A 23,312-nucleotide genomic window follows, 5' to 3' on the forward strand; every position below is an offset into this window, starting at 1 on the left:
TTCCATCCCTCGGAAGACCTGGTTGTATCAGCCAGCCTGGACCAGACTGTACGCGTTTGGGATATTTCTGGTGAGCTCCCCAAGTTCAGGGGTACCCTAGGCATGTCTGGCGAAAAACTGCAATTGCCTGAAATAGAGTAGTTGGCTTAGAACAAGAATATTTAGAATATTCTGTTCCTATGTAACAGCATCTTTGTTTTTGAAGGTATTGAATCTGCTTTGGTGGTTCTTTATGTTAGAGGTATTCATTAAGAAAGTCTTGCTCTGAAAAATTCTTTTGAAGAAATTTTCACTTTTTAGATTAGCTTTTAGTTAAAATCTGTATACTGTTGGGTATATTTGAGTAAGAATCAAGCTTTTTTTCTAAAATAAGAAAAAATGCACATTCAACAAAAATGAATTTTAAAGATAGATTAGTGCAGGAGAACAAGACTCATGGATCCTATTGCCTGATGTAGGAACGTGGCAGTGTGTGTGTAGGTGTGTGTATTTTTGTGTCCAGAATACCTTTTACTGAACAGACTTTTACGGTAATAGGCAGACTTCTAGGACCAGAAATTAAGTAACTTATAGATTTTGGATAATTGGGGTACTCCTTCCTTTTACAGTCTGTATATCTTGATTTTGAGGTAATGATATAAATGTTCAGCGCTGTATAGAAGAGCTCTAAGAAGATCTAATCAGAGAATTTAAATGCAGAGAAAGAAATGTGCTTATGAGATAGGCACGCTGGATAAATGGAAGTGCTTTGTTGAGTGTTGGAATAGGGAAATGAGAATTGATGACATTTACTTGTCACTTGCTGAATTGTCTCTTTCTATTCCTTTTTTTGCCTTAGAAATTCTCGGAGACTGGGTTCTCTGAAAGGTTAGTGGCTAGACTATGAAACTATTTTCATTCTACAAAAAGAAGGCCACTTCATAGGTCCTTGCTGGTTTCTTATGGTAATAAAGCAGCAACCTTTCTGCATTGTACACCTGCAGTGATAATTTTTCCCAACTCTTTTGTGGCCTAGTAGGCTGGGGCAGTGTAGCATTTGCTGTTCTTATGAGCCATTAATCAACAGCAGGTAGGAAAAACCAGATTCCCAGATGCAGCATTTGGAATGTTGGAGTAGCAGTTGGTTAAGATTCACGTAGCATAAAAATAAGCCAAGGAAAAGATGGGGACAATTGGAGAGTAGAACCTATAGATTATCTTGTCTTTGCCATTTTTGCAGGCTCAGAAGTAGAAGGGAGTTGTATAAACAAGAAAGAGCCCTGGTGGCACAGTAGTTAAAATGCTTGGCTGCTGACCTAAAGGTTGGCGGTTCGAAACTACCAGCCGCTCCGCAGGAGAAAGATGTGGCAGGCTGCTTCTGTAAAGATTTACAGCCTTGGAAACCCTGCGGGGCAGTTCTGCTCTGTTCTGTGGGGTCTGTATGAGTCGGAATCAACTTGATGGCAACAGGTTTGGTTTTGGTTTAGTGTGAATAAGTTTGCATCAGAGATAGGACAAGTATTCTGTCTTCTAGGGTTTCTGCCACTGCAGTTTTTCGTCAGACTAACTAGGCTTTTTGAAGTGCACCCAGATGTGACCAGTCATGCCAGCAGGAGGAGCTAGGCACAGGCACTGTGAGTCTGTGCCCTCTGCTCACTGCCAGTCCCAGGGATCTTAGCACCTGCTCTCGCAGTAACCTAGTTATGGCTCTCTGTGGTTTTTTACTGCACACATTCAGAGCTCCCTCTCTGTCTCAGGATATAGGAACCTGGTGGAGTTGAGTCCTAGCTCATGCTACTCCAGCTGACCGGGGGCAATTTTCTAGAATAGCCTTTCTCAGCTGAGGTTCTATGAGAGAATTAAGCCCGAAAGAAAATACTTTGACTTTTTTCAGCTCTTCCAGGAGTGGTCTACAGGTAATGCCATTCTAGATCATAGGAGAGAAGCTAATTCATTACATAGCTAAACCGATGTTTTTGGACATTAGGGCTTTAATTCTTTTCCGGAACATCAGATTGAGAATGGCCTTATACTGTCCCCTTCTAAAAGTGCCGTTTGTGCCACCTGGTACCAGCACAGTGTGTTCCCTGTGGTCTAGCTAAAGTAAGTTGGGGCAATCAGGTGGAAGGTTTCTTCTCTGTCACCATGAAATGCCCAAGGCAAGAAACTCTCTTCTTCACCTTTTGTAGGCAGAGAATATTTTTGCATCAGAATTAAGGGCCCTAGATCAGAGACGAGAGGGAGACAGTGTGACCCTGGTGGGGTTTATACTTGCTCTTGAATGCGTGAAGTGCATGGATTACTATATAATAACATTGTAATTGCTATGCTTAGTATATGTGGTAGTAAAAATTTCATGCTAACTTGCTGTGCTAATGTTAATGTTCTCTTTCACTATTTCTAAGTGTTTTTCTCCACCTCCAACTCTCTTGACTTCCAGTAACCCCATAACCAGAGTGGAAGGAGATGCTTTGGTATTTAACCAAGTGGAAGGAGCTTTTGGGGTCGTCTTTTGCACTTAATCTTTTCTTTTCTAGAAGCTAGCATACTCTTTTTAGCAGAGTTGTTTTTGCTTGAGTTCAAATAAGTGCTGAACACAGGAAGAGGAATTAGTTTTCAGGCCTGTTAGAGACCAGAGCTAATATTTCTAAGAGAGGGAAGTTGGTTCTGAGTAAAAGAATGAATACCCCCAAATTTAGAGTACGGGTGAAAATTCTAATTTTTCTGAGTGTCTCTCTTAGAAAAAAGGGCACACTGTCTGAGCTAGGTAAACAGTAAGAGAATATAGAGATCCTTAAAGGAAAACCTGTCCCATGATACCTCCCCCGTGAGGATGATGCCCATGGGGCTTAGCTTGACCGTAATCTTTTGTGTTAGCCTGGCAAAAGTTATTTGTTTCAAAGGAACTGTGTTTACAACCTAGATATAGAAGATAGGTGATTTCTTTAGCTTGAGTTTCCAAGTAAACTGACAGTTAAATTATTTTAATTTGCTTATACCTTTGCATGCTAAGCCCATGTAATTCAGGCTCAATCTTTGAAATGGCAACTAAAAACGTATTAATTTGCTGCCAGATCCTGTCTTCATCCCTCTCTTTTACTGCTTCCTCTGGTCCCCACTGGGAGATGTGCATCAAACTGGTCCATTCTGAGAGTGTCTTCTCTTCCCTCTGGATTTGGGTAGCTGCTGTAGAAATTTTCCATCTGTCGTTCAGCCCTAGTGAGTGGCTTGTCGAAGGCTCAAATATTCCCTAAGTATCTTTTCACTGCCTGTCACTATTCATCTGTCTGTTTTTGCCCTTCCTCTCTTCCTGGATCATTACACGCAAGTGCAACGAGGGCTTCATTCTGTCATACAGCTTTCCCTTTTAATGTGTTTGGTGAAGCTTATTGGAAGTGAAGTTCCTCACAACTGTCTGTCTTTGTGTCTTCCTTTGAATCTGTTTCATAAACCAGGCTCATTAGAAAAAGTCGACAGGTTCCATTAAAGGGACAAGTGAAATAAGTGAAAGGAGGCAGCCCTGTGATTATGTATTTATGAATTCTTGAGAGAGTGCTTTTTTTTTTTAAGCATCAGCTTTTATTTCTTTCTACCTATTGCATGAATGCTCATTTTGGACTGGGGACAAGAAAATGAAAACTGCCATATCTTTTTAAGCTCTTGCTTCTCCACTGCTGATGTTTAGGTGTCACTATAACCGAAGAAATACAGTGTAATTTTAAAACAATGAGTATAAATACAGTCATTGAAATTAAGTTTTCGTGTTTTTTTACAGATGGCAAACTTTAGGTTTGAAACTACTTAGGTTTTATTTTCAATGATGGGTTTTATTTTCTGCCGATTACAGGTAGTTGTTTTTACTAGTGTTAGGTAGTTTAATCTCCCACTTTTTCCAAAAAATACTTCAAAAGATAGATTTTAGTCCCAGTTCTTTTGTTTTCTCATCTATACACAGATATAATTATTCCTGGCTTATTCCTACCTCAAAGGGTTATCAAGATCAAATCACATAACATATGTAAGAATGCTTTGAAAACTACAAGGTGCTTTTCAAATGTAAGGTAGTAGTATCATTATCATAATTTTGGTTCTGACTGTAGCACAAATAGCTTTTAAAGATGGATGTATTTGAGCCATAAGTGTGGGTCTTACTCAGATAAGGCTCTTTTTTTTTTTAATCATGTCTTTTTTCCATATGTTTTAAAATTATGGGCTAATTCCTCTAAGTGAGAACAGCCTCCAAAAGTTTTAATGGCACAATACAAGTAGTCAGACTTACAACCAGCCTAGGAATCAAATAGAAGTTATGAGTATACTTTCTGTGTAGTCCATAGTTGTGGGTATCTTCTACCAAGCAGCTGGTCTGTACTTCATAGGTCCAGTTTTCATAACCCATTTAGAGCTTCCCCATGACTTGCCTATAAGACTTTCAGTTTGAGAAACACTGAGGTGTAGTGCTTCCCAGATGACGGCTTTTCTTTAAAAATTTTTGAAACAGTTAGATTTCACGAAGTTGAAAGTGGAATTTGAATGTTTACCATTTGAGGCCACATTTCAGGAACATTGGAGAGTGGAAAATCGGCATTATCTGAGGTAGATAGCTCGTGAGGTTTGTTGAAGAAGAGGTTACCTGATTCAGAGGTTTGGGATGGCCTTTTCCAGAAGGACCAGTAGTTGATCTGTTAAGTTAGTGTTAGGGGAGCAAAAGAGAAGACAGTGAATGTACTTTTAACATTTTGAACATTTTAAGAAAGAGATAGGAGCTCTGGAGTCTCTTTTTTTTTTTTTTTTTCCTTTCTTCAGTTTCTCTAAATTTCTTTTCCCCCTCTTTTTCTTTAATGTTAGTCTCACTGTACCTTTCTGTGTTTCTGATACTGTACTGTTTTTTATAACGTTTTGTCTGCATTTTTCATCCCACTCCTTACCCTTCAAAGGTCTAAGGAAAAAAAACTTGTCCCCTGGTGCGGTGGAGTCAGATGTGAGAGGAATAACTGGGGTCGATCTGTTTGGAACTACGGATGCAGTGGTGAAGCATGTGCTGGAGGTACTTATCTCTGCAGCCAGTGCTGGCTGTGGGCTCTTCTCTAGGGAAACAGTTCATGTACTCATTGCTTCCATACATATCTATGGAGTGCTTACTAAGTGTCCGGCACTGTTCTAGACACTAGAGACAGAGTAATGAGTGAGCCAACAGAGAAATGAAGCTTCCGTGCAACCCGAGGGAGAGGGAGAAAGCTGGTCATAGGCACCATCACCATCTGAAAGCAGAGCCCATTCTCAAGCTTCTTGTAAGAGGAAAAAGTAATCAAAATTACTGAGAACAAATCATGTGTAGGTAACTTGCTGGCATGGTGGAAAAATGGAAAAACATAAGGTAAAGCAGCTAAATTTTATTTTATATTATCTGATGTAATCCTCACAGCTATCCACTGAAGTAGGTATTTTTAACCCCATTTTGCAGATAAAAAAATGAGATTTAGAGAAATTAAGTAGTTTGCCAAAGTCCACATGTGTCTAGTAAGTGGAAGAACTGGGATTTGAACTTGAATCTGTCTGACTGTAAGACCCAGGTGCTTTTCATACCACTCAGAAATACTGCTGGTTCTTTGTGTGGAAATTCTCAAATGGGAACTTGCTGTGTAAACTTTCACCAAAACCACAAAATACTATTAAAAAAAAAAAAAAAATACTACGGGTTCAAAACTGCCTTATCTGTGATTCTGTCATAGTATAGAGTATAACTACATAAGTAGGATATAGAGTCTCTTAAAATCAGTAGTTCTTAAACTTTTTGCTCTCAGGACCTCTTTATACTCTTAACATTTATTGAGGACCCCAAAGAGTTTTTGTTTAGCACTTTTTACCATATTAGAAATTAAAACCAAGAACTTTCTAAAACATGAAATAAAGAAGTGCACATTCCATTAGTGGACAGTGATGACATCATCACATGTCATGTAGCCTCTGGGAAACTCTGGACACTCACAAGAGAATAATAATGAAAAAAGCAAATAAAGGCTTAGTGTTATAATGAAAATAGTTTTGACCTTGCAGACCACCTTGAGGGGGCTTGGGTACTGCTAGGGGTTTACATACCACACTTGAGAATTGCTGCTTTAAGTTATAAAAAATGTCTTTATTCTTGAGATATTAGTAATTAGTTGGAGAAATAAGATATAATTAGGCTAGTCATAAAATAAGTCTGTATACTTCAAACCTTGAAGCGAAACTATCCCCTAAAGTCGTCTTTAAACAAAAAAACAGTTTAGCTCAAAAATTAAATAATATTATCCGTAATTATTGTACTTAAAAAAAATATATAGGAGGACAAAATGACAACAGTAACTGAAACATGGATAAGAAGTTTAGGAAGACAGTCTGAATTAACGGGGTGAAACAACTAGAACAGAAATAAGAAGAACGTTGACACAACGTGAAGAATGTAACCAATGTCTCCGAACAGTATGTGTAGAAGTTGTTAATGGGAGCGTGTGTTGATGTGTATATTTTCACCAAAAACGAAAAGAAAATTTTTAAAAAGGCAGTAGATCTCAAATGCAAATGAAGTTGACTTTGAGAGTAGAAAGAGTTGGGAATTCCCATGAGAATCTGAAGGGTAGTATTGGATAGATTGACATGGTAATGCTCACGTTCAAAATCTCAGAGCTGCATAGTCCCTTGAGACTTTCACATAAAGAGGAAAAATCAGCAACGTCTTTATAGCCAGCAGCGTGGTTCATTGATTTCCTTTGAGTCAGCAATTATAAAGCCATTTTAGAAGAAACGCTTCTGGTTTTCCATAGGGTCATGATCGTGGAGTAAACTGGGCTGCTTTCCACCCCACTATGCCCCTTATTGTATCCGGGGCAGATGACCGTCAAGTGAAGATCTGGCGCATGAATGGTGAGTGAACCAGTGACGGTATTACCACAGCTAAGAGACTGACTTCTGGCCACCAAGGAGTTGCCAAGTCTTTTGGACTTTCTGACCTGTTTTCCTACCTTAGGTGGTTATGTTATGCTAGTCCTGGGAGCATAGAATTGCCCCTTTTCCTTTTTTCCTCTGGTGACATCCTGATTTTGAGGCATATGAACAGGGTTAAGGGGATTAAGAATTAGTTAGTTTGCTCGTTCAACAAATTTTTATTGAGTACCTACTTGTAATAGGTATTGTTCAAGACTGGAGATAGAGTAATGACTAACCCAGATAAAGCCCCTGCCTAAGGGAGCTTACATTTATTCTGAAATGGCAGCTAGGGACTAAGGCTGTCAGGACAAATAAAACAGCGAAAGCAGATGAAGAATGGTGGAGAATGCAGGGTCAGAATAAGAAGACAAAGAACTATGTACAGATTAAGAGACTTAAATGAAGAAATTGCCATATTAGAAAGAAGGTACTGATTTAGCATTTTGTAGTCATACCTAGCATTTAGTAAAGAGGATGTCACATCTACAGATCCCAAACTTACAGTAAGTAATAGAGAATTGTAATGACCTAATTTTCTTTCATCTTCCAGAATCAAAGGCATGGGAGGTTGATACGTGCCGGGGCCATTATAACAACGTATCTTGTGCTGTCTTCCACCCTCGCCAAGAGTTGATCCTCAGCAATTCTGAGGACAAGAGTATCCGAGTGTGGGATATGTCTAAGCGGTGAGGGCCTTACGGATGTTGTGTAACCAATAACAGGAAAGCCCATGTTTCTCTCTCCCTCTCTTTTTAAATGAGATTAGTATATCTCTGTTTATCTGTCTTTATCGTCAACATGTAGAAAAATCAAATCATATATTTTGAAAACTTGAGACCTGGAGATTAGCCAGCATTTTTAAAAATTTTTAGTCAAGTTGACTGATATCTAGATCTCTTCAAAGTTCTAGATTTAGGCATGTTCTTCTCCTTCTCCCTCTAATTCTGAAGCTAAAGAAGTAAAAAAGTGAAATCAAAGCAGTACAGTAGAAAGTCATGATGAATGGGGGAAATTGAAATATTAAACCAGTAGGAGCAATTTGAAGTCATCTCCTTCTGTCCCTTAGTAGAATTGAATTGAATTGATGGAAATTAACAACAACAACAAAAAAATTACTTAGGATATGAAATTTATCTTCCCTGGTTTAATTTTTTAATCAGCTTGCTGGTTTAGCACCCAGTATTATCATGTAGGAAACTGGTGGTGTAGTGGTTAAGAGCTATGGCTGCTAACCAAAAGGTTGGCAGTTTGATTCCACCAGGTGCTACTTGGAAACCGTATGGGGCAATTCTACTCTGTCCTATAGGGTCGCTATGAGTCGGAATTGACTGGACGACAGCTGGTTTGGTTTTATTATGTATGACAGGCTGAAGATTCCTAGGGAATTGCTATTTTCCTTTGTGTACCCTTTGCTTCTCTAGGACTGGAGTTCAGACCTTCCGCAGGGACCATGATCGATTCTGGGTCCTGGCTGCCCACCCGAATCTCAACCTGTTTGCGGCAGGTAAGGGCCATGTCCTTTTTCCTTTGCTTTAGTTTAGAGTTTATAAAACCTGAGAATGATTCTCCATTAGCTTTGTCTCCAATAAATGCATAGTAGGATGGCAGTGAGAAGTAGAATTCTCGGAGCCAATTAGTTGGAGCTTTTCTCCTTGTTTTCCCCTTTATCTTCTTGGAGTAGTATTCTTGTAGTGTCCCCTTCTCCATTAAGATCGAACTAACAATAAAGCCCATTCTCTTTGACTAGTTCCTAGGAGATGTGGGAGTCTAGTACTGTACATTTGGAGTTCTCAGATAGAGGGAACTAGCTGAGATTTAGTCATTCATTTAGCAAGTACATGTTGAGTGCCAGGCCGTATTCTGGGTACTGGCGTTACAGCAGTGCATTAAACAAAGTCCTTGTCTTTATGTAAGCTTTCATTATTGGTGGAAGGAGATAGACAATGAAATAATAAATACATAAAATGATGTGTGATGAAGGGTAGAAACTAGGCAAAAGTAAGGGGGACAGAGAGGGATGAATGTGGAGACTGGGGTTTTATATCAGGTGGTCAGGAAAGTGAAGGGGAATGAACCAGCAGGAACAGCAAATGCAAGCCCATGATGGGAGGTGCTTCGTGCGTCGGAGGAATGTTAGAAAGGCCAGTCGGAGCACAGTGAGTGAGGGGCTAAGTAACAGGAGGTGAGACCATGGCTAGATTGGGCATTGCATTGCAAGCCATAGTTTGGACTTACGATTTTATTTTGAATGGATGGAAAGCCACTGAAAGGTTTTGAGCAGGGGAGTGACGCGATCTGGTTTACTATAGAGACAGGGCTTTAGAAGGACAAGGACAGAAGGTTTCTCTAAGGGATGGATGATACTAGTAGGGAAAAAGCAAAACATTTTTAAAAAACCAGAAAGGCTTTTTAAACTAACATCTATTCATTCAGCCAGTATTTTGTATGTGCTTGTTATATGCCGGGGTCTGGGAAGAGGATGGAAATTGGAGTAATTTCTGCTTTCAGGGTGCTCACAGTCTAGTGAGGATGGTAGTCTTAAACAGAGTGCGAGGTGCTAAGTGCGGTAATATCGGTTTGTATAAAGTGTTAGGGGAACACAGAGCACAGAGGATGGTGTGTTTTAACTGTGGCAGTATGAGGTAATATTAGGAAATAATTCCAGAGATTTATTTGCCTAGATTCTAAGAGTTTAACTAAAGATGGCAGGTAAGGGGTGTGTTCAGGTGTCTTAACTTGTTTTTAGCATACGTGCACAAACTTTGGCATGAGGGTTTGCTCTCCGCCCTCTGGCATCACTACAATAAACAGAAGGGTTTACGTGAGCCCTCCAAGGGGCAGGAGAAGCCAGCCAGAGACAAATCACATCATGAGGCTCTGTGGTGTCCACTGCAGTTATGGGTAGGAATTTGTACCCAAGCTTAGTCCTCATATGTCTCCTGTTTCTAGCTTTCTTTCCTGCCTACAGCTATTTTTTTTGTTTTTCTCTCTCTCTCCTTCCTGTGCCCCAGGACACGATGGTGGCATGATTGTGTTTAAACTGGAACGGGAACGGCCAGCCTATGCTGTTCATGGTAACATGCTGCATTATGTCAAGGACCGATTCTTACGTCAGTTGGATTTCAATAGCTCCAAAGATGTTGCTGTTATGCAGTTACGGAGGTAAATCTGATTTGCTTCTTCTCTCCAGACCCTCTCATCCGTCACCATGATACAATACCCACAAACTGGTCTTTTTAACAACATTTTGGATCTAATCTCATCTCAGATGGGATCCCCATGGATAAGGCTGCTCAGGTTAAACCCTAAGAGCACGGTGGGCGAGTAGGAGGTATGAGTAGAATGGGAATTCCCTAGTAGAGAATGCTAGTGACTTGTGGAGAGGAAATCATAGCTGTACAGTCTGCCAGGTCTCTTAACAAAGCAGGAGAGTTTTCTGGTAGAGAGTAGCCTGACTTGGTGACAGGCCTTCTGCTTTTATTTGGCATCTCTTTTCTGTAACTCTTCCTTTGCTTTCCAACAACATGCGTACAATCCTGAACCAGAATATATGTCTCTGGAAACTCCTAACTCTGAGGAGATGATAACCTCTGGGATGCCTGGCAAAAGGAGCTGTCCTCTTGGAAAGCCAGCTGCCTCAGCGTGCTAAAACATTCATGGTGGCAAACTTTCGCATGAGGGTTTGCTCTACACCCTCCGGCATCACTACAATAAAAAGATGGGTTTATGTGAGTCCTCCAAGGGGCAGGAGAAGCCAACCAGAGACAAATCACATCATGCGGCTCGGTGGTGTCCACTGCAATTATGTGTAGGAATTTGTACCCAAGCAGAACCAATCTGACTCACTATAGTGAATCCTAACCCTGCCTTCTGTTAAATAATCTGAGTTGTAATGGAGTTTGCTTTTTAACTGTTATTTGCTCATAGCTGAGATAGGGAAGTCCCCAACCTTAAAGGGAGGAAGAGTGTAAATGCAATATTTATTTATATGCCTGATTATAAAAGTGATATATATATGACTAAAGATTGGAGAGGTACGAGGTGTAGGATAAACAGAGGTTCTTACTTCTGTCTTTATGCCTCTTCCCTATTCTTTTTCTTGTGTATCTCTAGTGGTTCCAAGTTTCCAGTGTTCAATATGTCGTACAATCCTGCAGAAAATGCAGTTCTGCTGTGTACAGTAAGTAACTCGTGGGGTCCTCCTAAAATCTCCCCATTTTTCAGTCATCGCTTTCTCATGCCCTTAGTGAATCTGTAATGACGTCTTAGGAGCTATTTAACAGTCATTTTGAGAGTGCTGAGGTAAACACTCAGGCTCACACCAGGTAGGCTTCAGTTGTCATAAACATGTTAAGGGTTCGTGGGTATTACAAGGCTAATAACTTCTGAACTTAATGGAACATTAAGATGAATGACCCAGATCACTAAAAACGATCTGAGAGAATGTTCAGGACTATCTCTTCTATGCAAGAGAGATGCTTATCTTTATTATGCCATTTGGGTAAAAACAGGAGAGCTGCCGTGGGGTTGGGGGGGCCTTTCAGTGGGGTTGCCTTCATGGTCATCAAGTAGCCCTCCCCCTTTCTTGCCACACAAATTGGGGGGAAGAAAGGAAATGACATTCTAATTTTAGTGCCCTGGCTGCCAAGTTAAGAATGAAAACTTGTCTTTCCCCATTTGACTTCCAGTGTCTACTTCCAGTCCTCCTTTAAGATCTTGCAGTACCATATTCTCCTCTTGGTAGCTTTTTTAAACCAACTAGATGTCTTTTTTCTTTTTCTTTCAAGCAGATTTTTAAATTGACAAGTATCTTAGTGTCCTAGTGCTGCTGTAACAGAAATACCCTAAGTGAGTGACTGTAAAGAACAGAAATTTATTTTCTCATGGTTCAGGAGGCTAGAAGTCCACATTCAGGCCACCAGCTTTAGGGGGAGGCTCTCTCTGTCAGCTCTAGGGGAAGACCCTTGTTTCTTTCAGCTTCTGTAGCCCCTGTGTCCCTTTGTTCCTTGGCAGTCTTTACATGGCATTTGTTATGAATTGAATTATGTCCCCCCAAAGTACATGTTGTAAATCTTAACCTCTCTGCCTATGGTTATAATCCCGTTTGGGAATGAGTTGTCTTTGTTATGTTAATGAGGCAGGATTAGTGTAGGGTGTGTCTTGAGTCAATCTCTTTTGAGATATAAAAGAGATTAAACAAGCAAGCAGAAGAAGCAGAGATGAGGGAATAGAGATGCCAAGCTGCAAGAAAATCACCCAGGAGCAGAAGATAAAAGAGACAAGGACCTTCCTCCAGAGCTGACAGAGAGAGAAAGCCTTCACCTAGTCCTGAGTTCAGACTTGTAGCCTCCTAAACTGTGAGAGAGTACATTTCTGTTTGTTAAAGCCATCTACTCGTGGTATTTCTGTTACAGCAGCACTGGATAATCAAGAGAGCATCTATTTTCCCCAGTTTGTGCTTGCTTCTGTGTCTAACCTGTTCTTTCTAAAACTCAAAACTGGTAAATATAGGACATATCCTACATTGATAGGGCTCATTAACATAATGAAGAGAACCCTATCCCCAAATGGAATTATATCCACAGGTGTAGGTGTTAGAATTCCAACATTCATTTTGGGGGACACAATTCAATCCATAACAATGAGTATACTCAGGAGGGGTGCCAGGATATCGAGGTATTAGTCAGCTAATTCGTGGAATAGACAGCATTCCTTGTTTTTGTTCAAATACCAGCGTCTTTGGAGAATAAATAAAGTAACATGAATGCTGTGTTCTTTGGCAAAGAGCCCTGTAATTCTTAGCTGTGGAAACATTCAGATGATCTCTGAGTGAAGGGTGAGAAAAGTATAGATTCAGATTGGTGTCTGTGTAATGGAACTGTTTTGTCTGTCAAAATAAGCTGGTGTGTTGGGTGCCTTTCACTAACAATTGAATTTCCTCCTTTCCTCTACAGAGAGCCAGCAATTTAGAGAATAGCACTTATGACCTGTACACCATCCCCAAGGATGCTGACTCCCAGAATCCTGATGGTAGGCATTCTCTTTGTCTACCCCACTCTGCTTCCAGCTCTCCTCACCCACATCATCGCTCCTCTTCAAGTTTTTTACATCCCATCCCCAGGCCACGGACACATCACTCATGTCTGTTGGCAGGTGCCGCTGACAATTGCATCAGAGGCAACCAGGGTGTGAAATATTCATGTTCTTCTCTCATTTTATTACCCCAGCTAGATATATATATTTTATAATTTAGTTATTAGAAACTCTCCATTTTCTCTTTCAGTGCAGCATGTTATCCTCGTTTATTGTCAGCCAAGATGACTTTCACCCTGGTAGTTTCATTTATTTAAAAATGTGGTTCCAATCCCGGAATGTCTCATCCTGTGACTGGGGATTTATTCTCTCCCATCCACATCCAGATCCGATTTGCTTCCTTTTGTGTGTCAAAAAGATGAGGCTGCTAACAGCCTCACACCCCACCTGGGATCCCAGGATCCAGCTGAGTCCCCTGCCTATCTCTCCATCACCACCATCCCTTGTTGGTGTTCTTACTGTCAGAACTTGCTGACAAAACTGATTCTCAGACTAGATTTGACTCTTACTTATACTGTTTCAGAGCACTTCTTCGTGCGTTTGTAGAGACCACCAGGCCAGAGGTTTATCCCGCTGGTCCCCTTCTTAATAGCATAATTTCGTATTTTAGACCCCATCAACCAATCTGGACAAATATTTTGCTAACTCTTTCTCTTTTGTGGGTGCCACCGTATCATCATTTCTGCTAATACGATTCATTCTCTTTTTAATCTTGACAAGAAGGAGAGAAAACATATATGTATTTGATATCCATAACCCAAAGTCTCGCCTATAAATTAATAAATTAAGCTGCTTCTGACCCAATCTTGTGATTCGGTGCCTCCCTGCTCACCCCTTTACTTTTTTCCCTAAATATGTTTGCAACTGATAGAGTTTAAAATACCTTTGTTTTATTTTATTACCACTTTTATTTTCTCTTCTCCCACCTTTGAAGCAGTGGTTAAGAGCTCGGCTGCTAACCAAGAGGTCGGCAGTTCAAATCCATCAGCTGCTCCTTGGAAACCCTATGGGGCAGTTCTACTCTGTCCTATGGGGTCACTGTGAGTCAGAATCTACTCTATGGCAATGGGTTTGGTTTTGGTTTTGGTAATTAGTAGAAGTGTAGCCCAAAGATGGGCAACAGAAAAGAGGAGAAGAAGCGAAAGCTTGAATAGTGTGGTTCCCCAGCCCGTGGAAAATGGAATGGTTGGTTGTTGTAATAATACAGTAAAACCAGCATGAGGTGGAAACCTGTGAGAGAAGGAAAGCTCAAATATTTTCCATTAAAAGGAGAAATGGAAAAGTGGTAAGACTGCACCCTATCAAAGGTGGAAAACTCTCGAGACCTGGAAAAACAAGGCAGTCCTGTGGAGTTCTGGCTCTCGTAGGTTTCACTGAAATTAGCTTCATAAATTGCCTGTTACTCCATGTGCCAGAGGAGCACCAGGCAAGGCTGGTCAGCATGTTCTGTCTTATTGTCTGCAGATATTAAGAGATAAAAGAGTATTTCAGTACCTTCTTCTGTTTAGCCTCCTAGAAGGTTCCCAGAGAATAGTGTCCATTTCACAATTCTACTCAGCCAGTGAAACGTTTGGAAACTGAGGAACGTTTTGTAACTCGATTTAGGATAACTGGAATGGTTGATCGACATTTATGGAGCAACAGCTTGGTGCTGAATACTGCCCAACTCTGAGCTCGCCTGTCAGGATTTAGTTGGGAGCGCTCTGCCTCACCCTGCTCTACTAGGAGGTCTGCATTTGCATGTTAAAAGCAGCAAAGCAGCTGCGTCCTGGGGAGGGGGCTCTGTCTCTTCTCCAGCTTGTTCAGAGGCCTGTCGATAGGAGGCCCTAGGACACTGCAGGCAGCTTGCTGTGCCGCAGCTTGGCCAGGGAGGCCCTGCTCGTTAGCTTGACAGAGTGCTGTCTCCCAAGATGGGCAGCCCTTCTGCCAGTACATGGTGTTGGCTGAAATGCAGCCACTTGGCCTAGAGAAAAGAGGCTTGGCAGGGGTGAGGGTTGGAGTTTGGGGGGACTGGTGGGGAAAAGTCACTCAACAGTAGCCTCAGGTTACGGCTGAATTAGTTAGGAAGCAGCTGAATTGTCAGAGCCAAGATGGCAGCCAGCAAGACTGGCAACTTCATGGCACCTGACTCTGTCACCTGCCAGTGGCTCACCATATGCTCCCGCCCCTTGGTTTTGTTCTTCCTCAGCCCCTGAAGGGAAACGATCTTCAGGCCTGACAGCCGTTTGGGTTGCTCGAAATCGGTTTGCTGTCCTAGATCGGATGCATTCGGTGAGTTAAGGCTAAACGGGGAAACTAATTTGGCTAGTGTAGTGACAGTGGCCCGTGCATTGCCGAATAAAGAGCATTGTTTTTTTTTCCTACTCTGCCCTGGAAAGCTGTGATTATCGTGTACTTCTACCTCTACCCCTCCCCTAACCCCAATCTCTGTGCAAAATAAATGCTTGAAATTGATTTGTTTGGGATGATAATCATTGTGTCTCTGGGCTTAAGAACCAAGCTAAAGTCACACAGGAGCCAAAAAAACATCACATTTGATATGGGTGGGCTGGTTGAGGAGTAGAAGCGTACTCCTCCCCTGCCTTATCCTACCACCTCCATTGGCACTTGAAATGTAATAGGGTCCAGCACAAGATAAGCAAGGCTCTCTCAAGAAAATACTTAGCAAAAATGTAAGCCCCAGAAATGCTATTTTCTCTCTGGTTGATTGAGGAACTCGGGCATTGGTTAGACTTCTCAGGGTGTTTGAAATGAAGGGAAAAAAAAGTGGTATCAGGGGCCCTTGGAGAGGATCTTGGTTGGAGTGGGCTAACCTGGAGTGGCAACTGACTGGGACAGGAAAAAAAAGTACTAGTTCATTGAAGCTAAGGAACAGTTGCTGAGGGATGGCATCAGTTGTCCTCATACAATACACATGCTTCCTCTCTTAACCTCTTCTTCTAAAAATCATTTCAGCTTCTAATCAAGAATCTAAAGAATGAGATTACCAAAAAGGTACAGGTGCCCAACTGTGATGAGATCTTCTATGCTGGCACAGGCAACCTCCTGCTTCGAGACGCGGACTCCATCATACTCTTTGATGTACAGCAGAAGCGGTAACATGTCAGGTGCCCCTAAGCAGACAGGCATGCGGTGGGGAAGAGTGGACATCTTTATTAGGAGCTTCACCCCTCCCCCCCAGTCCCCGCCCAAGTGCGTTTGCCTTGTGACTCAGCTACTTCCTGTGCTGTAGCTCCAAGGCTTTTTCTAGCTACTTTTCCCTCCATAATCACTCTTCATCCTCCACATACACGTAGCATTACAGTGAGGGACTTACTTGATATCTGTTTATAGGACACTTACTCTGAATAAAGAATGCTCTTGGGACTTAGAATGAGAGGGACACAGAGATGAATGACTCAGTTAATTTCTACACTTAAAGGAGTTTACAGTCCAGTGATAGAAACAGACACATAAATCCCTAATACATGGGAATGAGGGGCGAGGGGTTGGGGAAGAGGAAAGTGGCATACTGTGAGCCAAAAAGTGCAAGTCACTGACTATTCTTCAGGGAATTTTTATTTGGAATTATTTTTTAAAACTAGTTTCTATTACTTTAAAGATGACAAGTAGGCCATACCTGGGACAAGGGAATCAGGTCCATTTATGTTTGCCCTTTTCTCTCTATCCTAGAACTCTGGCATCTGTGAAGATTTCCAAGGTGAAATATGTTATCTGGTCAGCAGACATGTCCCATGTAGCACTACTGGCCAAACATGGTAAGCCTTCATTGTATCCACCCTGATTTAGAGACTGGTCCCTCCCTCCCCCCATCCATGCCAGTCTACTACACTCACCTCATCCAACAGAGCACTCATGCCCTTTGCCTCTTACAGCCATTGTGATCTGTAACCGCAAACTGGAGGCTCTATGTAACATTCATGAGAACATCCGTGTCAAGAGTGGGGCCTGGGACGAGAGTGGGGTATTTATCTATACCACAAGCAACCACATCAAATATGCCGTCACCACTGGGTAAGTTAAATGACATGGGATACTGAGTGGGAGAAGGTGGTTTCTTGAAATCTCTGTCCTGTCTCAAGAGATGTAACTGAAGTCTTCCATGAGCTGCCTTTGTGGAAAAGCCTTGTCTAGCATCTATGTGCTGGGGGCATCAGAATATTCTCTTTTCAACTCCTTTAAAATTGTAAACATAACACAAATAAAGAAAAGCACATAAATTATAAATATGCAGTATAATGAAGAGTTACATAGTAAACATCTGTGTAACTGACCTTTAAGTCAAGAAGTAGAATAATTCTGGCACCCTAGAAGCCCTTGCTGTGTCATCCTTATTAATTACAAACCCCCTCCCCACCCCAACTCAAAGATAATGTTATTCTGACTGTTAAGGTAATTTCTATTTGCGTTTCTTTATAATGTTATCACCTAGTGTGTGCCCTAAAATACAGTGATTTACTTTTGCTTGGTTTCAAACTTTATATACATGAAATCACACTGAATATATTATTTTGTATTTTGTTCAATGTTTTGTTTTGGAAGATTCATCCATATTGTAGCTCCAATTTATTTATTTTCATCGTATAATATTCCATTATATTATATTCCATAGTTTATCCATTCTACTCTTAAGGAACAGTTGAGTGATTCCTAGTGTTTGGCTATTATGAAAAATGCTTTTTTTTTTTTAATTTTAATTTTGTTGTTGAATGTACACAGCAAAACATACACAAACTCAACATTTTCTACACTTTAATTCAGTGACACTGATTACATTGTTCGAATTGTGCAGCTAGTCTCAACTCTCTGAGTTGTTCCTCCCCCATTTACATAAACTCACTGCCCTCTAAGGTTCCTATCTAATCTTTATGGCTGCTAACCAAAAGGCTGGCAGTTTGAATCCACCAGCCACTCCTTGGAAACCCTATTGGGCAGTTCTGCTCTGTCCTACTAAGGGTCGCTATGAGTTGGAATTGACTTGACAGCAACAGGTTTAGTGTCGGTTTTTTGTCAGTTTGATCCCATGTAGATAGTTCTTAAAAGAGCATAATGCTCAAGGCACACATTCTTTTCTAGTTAAGCTAAATTGTTGCTTTTAAAAAAGATTTCAGGGGATATTTTTTGTTTAAGTTTTAAAGATTTTCACAGGGCAATAGTTTCAGTGGTTCATCCAGCCCCATGGCTCCAGAAAGTCTGGAGTCCATGAGAAATTGAAATGCTTTTCTACATTTTCTCCCTTTTGATCAAAGATTCTTCTATAGAATCTTTGATCAAAATGGTGAACAATGCTCTTTAAACATTCTTTTACATGTATTTTGGTACAAATGTTCATACATACCTCTAAAGTGTATACCCGGAGTAGAACTACTAGGTCGTAGAGTATGCATGTCTTTACATTTATTAGGTCATGTGAAACTGCTTTCCAAAGTGGTTGTACCAGTTTGTATGCTCACAGCATTTTATAAAAGTTTCATTGCTCATCATCCTTGTCAACACTTGGCTTTGTCAGACTTTTATTTTGTCCATTTAGTAGATGTGTAATGTTATCTTGTAATTTTATGTTGCTATCTCTGATGTCTGTTGTGACTGAGCACATGAAACATTTGGCCATCCATCAGGATTTCTTCTTCTATGAAGTCTGTTCAAGTCTTTTACTCCCCCTTTTTTCTTAATTAGATTATCTTTCTTTTTCTTATTAATTTGTAGGGATTCTTTATATATTTCGATACCTGTCTTTTGTCAGGGTTGTGTGTTGCAAATATTATTATCTCCTTCCATTCTTTAATGAACAGAAGTTTTTAATTTTAATGTAGTTGAACTTAAGAATCTTTTCTTTTATGGATCTTGGCTTTTGTGTCCTATTTAAGAAACATTTATTGACTCCAAGATCATAAAGGTATTCTTCTATATTCTCTTGTAAATACTTCATAGTTTTACCTTTTCTGTCTAGGTTGATAATCTGTCTGAAGTTGATTTTTGTGTATGGTATGAGGCAGGGGGTCCAATTTCTCATTTTCCCAGAAGGACACTCAGTTGCCCCAGCAAAACTTATTGAAAAGAACACCCTTTTCCCATTGTTCTGCAGTGCTACCTTTGTCTTACGTAAATAATTTTTCCAAACATGCAGAGATCTGTTTCCGTGGTCTCTTTGTCTATCTCTGCTCTAATTCCATACTGTCTCAAATACTACAGCTTTATGATAAATCTTCATATCTGGTTAAACAGACCCTCCCATCTTTCTCACTTTGTTGTATCCTTCAGAAGTTACTAAGCTATTTTTACCTAAATTTTGCATTTTCACATAAATTACAGAGTCAACTTGTGAAATTATGTTAGTAAAAATTACATAAGGCTGATTTCCAAAGTGTAAAGATAACTCACTTGCCCTCTTTGCAACTTCTCCATCTCTGACACCACCCACCAGGCACTTTCTCTGACTCTTAACTACCCAGAGTTAGATCAGACCTCATCCCTGGCCACCCTGAGCCAGGTCAAAACACACAAGTTAGGACTCTGTCCTTCAGACTACCAGATAGGCAGACACAGCCTCTGCTGGTTCTCATTGCCTCTGGTGGGTTCAGTAACTCACTAGAACAACTGATAGAACTCACGGAGCATCATCTGTACTTACTGTAACAACTTTAATACATTGAAACCTGTGAGAGCCTGAACTCAACAGGACTGCTTTGTCTTTCTGGGTCTCACAAGTTTTCTGCCTCAGACAGGGTGCAGCCTTATCACTTTTCTGTTGTTCTCTATTACTGGAAAATATTTGAGTTTTCCTTTTTTGACAGATTTCTGCCTTACACAGGTTCTGAGTTTCATGGGTTTTTCTGTATAACCACCAATGCCAAACCAAATGCACTACCATCGAGTCGATTCCCATTCATAGCGACCCTATAGGAAAGAACTGAACTGACCCATAGGGTTTCCAAGGATGTAAATCTTTCTGGAAGCAGACTGCCATATCTTTCTCCTGAGGAACAGCTGGTGGATTTGAACCACCAACTTTTCGGTTAGCAGCCGAACACTTAACCACTGCTCCACCAGGGCTCCTGTTTGTATAACCACAAAAGCATACAAATGAGATGTACAAGTCTGGTTCCGGGAGACTTCATTGTCCTCAGAGATCTGCCACACCTCTGGCCAGTCCAGGAAGCCTAACTGCCTTCCTATTCAGGGTCTTTTGTAACAGTTACTAGGGCCTCAGTGCATGTGCATGATTACTGTCTCGTTGTATCTACATGATTGATCAAATCAGTGAGTATGCATGTTGATTGTATCATGCCTCCCTCTCTTCCTAAAGTTATTTGCCATGTGTGGTCCTTGGGAGGAGCCCTAGTGGCACAGTGGTTAAGCGCTCGGCTGCTAACCAAAAGGTCAGCGGTTCAAAACTACCAGCCGCTCTGTAGGAGAAGGATGTGGCAGTCAGCTTCCCAAAAGACTGTCGCCTTGAAAACTCTATGGGGCAGTTGTACTCTGTCCTATAGGGTTCCAGTGAGTCAGAATTGGCTTGGTGGCTACAGGTTTAGTTTTTTTTGTTTGCTTGTTTTGGTCTTTGGGGCTCCCACTACATTTGCATGTGTGTAAGTGTTGCCTGGCTATTTTGGAAAACAAAGGCATTGCTGGTAAATTCCATGGGTTATTTCCAGTAACCAGAGACAAAAGGCCAAATCAAATTCTTATTTCAATTATACACCAAAAAAACCCTGTTGTGGTTTCAGTTGAGATTACATTGAATCTGTATGTCAGTGTAGGGAAACTATCATCTTTACAATATTAAATTTCCTGATCTGTGAGCATAGTATGGCAGCTCTTCACTAATTTAGGTCTTCTGAAACATCTTTCAATAAAGTTATAGTTTTCTCCATAGAGGTCTTGTATTTCTTTGGTTAGTTTTATTCCTAGGCACTTGATAGGTTTTGGTGCTATTTGTGAATGGATAGTATTAAAAATAATCAAAACTCAAATGAAAGAATAAGGTTTATTCCGAGCAGACATTGTATATGCATTCAGGGAGATCATTTCACTTCTAAAAACGAGTGTGTCAAAGTGGGCCAGTTACAATTAAAAAAACAAAAACCTTTGAATTAACTCAAAACTATATTATATTTGATTGTTTTATAATTTAATGAACAATTTGCAGATTGGGGGAGTGAGAGTTTCCCTACATGATTTAGAAGAAGAACTCCCAAAGATTGGACATTTCACAGAAGCTTTAAAATATTTTTTTCTTAATGAATACAGGTTTCCATGGTGACCAAGTACTTCATGGTTACTGAGTTAGCATAAAAAGGTAACTCCTGAAGATTTGACCTCTATTGCTTATGGATTACTGAGCTTCCATTTGCAGTGATGGAAAAATCAAATTAATTAAGGGTAGGGTTGCACAGCCGATTTTTGTGAGTACTGTCAATAAGTTATACACTTGTAAAAAGTTGAATTGGGAAAAGTTGTGTGATAGGCTTATTTACCACAAAGACAAAAACAAAAGTAGCTGCTGAGACTGCTTATGTACAGCCAGACACCTCATGGTATTTGGTTCCTTGGTTTGGAGGTTTAGGGTCATGGTTTCATGGGACATCCCAGTTAATGGTGTTGTAGGGGAAAACCATCACAAAGTTTAGTAAAGTAAAAAAAGTTTTATTCGGCATATATTCAAAAAGACAAAAGTGGTAAAAGGGACACTCACCCTGCCATAGCTATGTCTGCCCGATTCCAGGGAATATTACAGAACAGGCAAGAGTGGGAAAATGGACAAGCATGCTGCCACAGCTATGTCTGCCCTGAGTCCAAAGACCATTACAGAGTCATCAGTATATATTAACATTACATATGGGCAAAACCATTGAAAGCTTCACCTTTTCACAGATTGGCTAGAAACTGTGATCCTACATTTTGAATCGTCTTTCTTAACAATCATTGGTACAGGTTTCAGTAATGACAGTCAGGAGGGTCTTTACTGGTCCAACAAAGTTCTGTTCACTAAATGCTAAGAGAAAAAGACCAGAGTGGAAAATCTTTTGTGTTCTGTTTGATTGGCTTTATGTGAAAGTTTCCCTAAAAGATATTTTCCAAGATTATTTTAGCTATTGTCTTTATACCTCAGGGCCCAGTTGATGTGTCCTTTTGAGCCCTTGTGAGCCCAGCTTCAGCTGGGTCACATTCCTTATGCTCAAGGACAGGGAATAATAACTCTAATAATTATTTCCTAAATCAGTTGGCCTAATAATGTGTTTAGTTACCTCGTAGTTCATTGCCTAGTGCCTGGAGTCTTAAAAGCTTGCAAGATGCCATCCAAGGCACAACAATTAGTCTCTGTTCACCTGGAGCAACACAAAAGGAGAATCAGGAATAGGAGGAGAAAATGGAATGTGTGGCTAATTGCCTACATGAACAGCTATCTCCTTTGCCATGAGACCATAAGGACTAGCTACTATTATTGAACATTTTGATCAAATATTCTATAAAAGAATCCTGATCAAAAGTGGGAAAATGCAGAACAGAATTTCAAATTCAAATGGACTCCAACATTTCTGGAACCATGGAGACTGGATGAACCCCTGAAACTGTTGCCTTGAGATAATCTTTAAACTTAAACAAAAAATATCCCCTGAAGTTTCTTAAAACCAAACAATAGTTTAGCTTAACTAGTAAAAAAAATCTCTGCCTTCAGCATCATGTTCTTTTAAGAACTATCTATATAGGATCAAATTGACTGACAACAGCAACTCTAAAGATTAGATAGGAACCTTAGGGGGCAGTGAGTTTATGTTAATGGTGGAGGAACAACTCAGAAAAGGAGGGTGAGAATGGTTGCACAACTCGAACGTAATCAATGTCAATGAGTTGTACATGTAGAAAATGTTGGGTTGGTGTATGTTTTGCTATGTATATTCTCAGCAACAATGACCAAAAAAAAAAAAAAAAATTTGGCTTCCATCCACCTACAGCCATGAGACATCTTGAAATTTAAATAAAAGAAGCCCACTGTCTTTTTAATTAAATCAGGATGTAATGGTTTTGTTATTGACTACCCCCTTCTACCCAGAAAAGAGAAATTTACAATGCTGCAGAGCAGCTTTTGGGGTTAGGCTTTTTATATGGTTAATATTTGATTTTGTGGATAAGAAAAGACCCTTAAAATCAAAGTAAGATGTCTGTCATTAGTTTTTTCTTTCACAATGGTAGCTTGTTAAAAATTTTCATTTTGCTAAGAAGTTTCCTGAATACAACCAAACACTTTGAGGGACAGAGTAGCAGGGGCAGGGATC

The 23,312-nt window shown here is 40.4% G+C and overlaps 1 protein-coding gene across 1 annotated transcript in view; it reads left to right on the forward strand.

Moving 5' to 3' along the window:
- Positions 1 to 6: 6 nt before the first annotated feature.
- Positions 7 to 23,312, forward strand: part of COPA (COPI coat complex subunit alpha) — a gene marked incomplete at its 5' end in the record, with an annotated part of 53,429 nt that continues 30,123 nt past the window's right edge. The window contains 12 exons of the mRNA XM_004390222.2: positions 7 to 70; positions 4,914 to 5,023; positions 6,783 to 6,882; positions 7,496 to 7,631; positions 8,367 to 8,449; positions 9,957 to 10,107; positions 11,059 to 11,125; positions 12,900 to 12,975; positions 15,227 to 15,309; positions 15,994 to 16,133; positions 16,711 to 16,796; positions 16,914 to 17,052. Coding sequence (XP_004390279.1) covers positions 7 to 70; positions 4,914 to 5,023; positions 6,783 to 6,882; positions 7,496 to 7,631; positions 8,367 to 8,449; positions 9,957 to 10,107; positions 11,059 to 11,125; positions 12,900 to 12,975; positions 15,227 to 15,309; positions 15,994 to 16,133; positions 16,711 to 16,796; positions 16,914 to 17,052 — 1,235 coding nt within the window. The remainder of the gene's footprint in view (positions 71 to 4,913; positions 5,024 to 6,782; positions 6,883 to 7,495; positions 7,632 to 8,366; positions 8,450 to 9,956; positions 10,108 to 11,058; positions 11,126 to 12,899; positions 12,976 to 15,226; positions 15,310 to 15,993; positions 16,134 to 16,710; positions 16,797 to 16,913; positions 17,053 to 23,312) is intronic.

The sequence above is a fragment of the Trichechus manatus genome, unplaced genomic scaffold (genome assembly GCF_000243295.1).
Source record: "Trichechus manatus latirostris isolate Lorelei unplaced genomic scaffold, TriManLat1.0 scaffold00288, whole genome shotgun sequence".
NCBI lineage: Eukaryota > Metazoa > Chordata > Mammalia > Sirenia > Trichechidae > Trichechus > Trichechus manatus.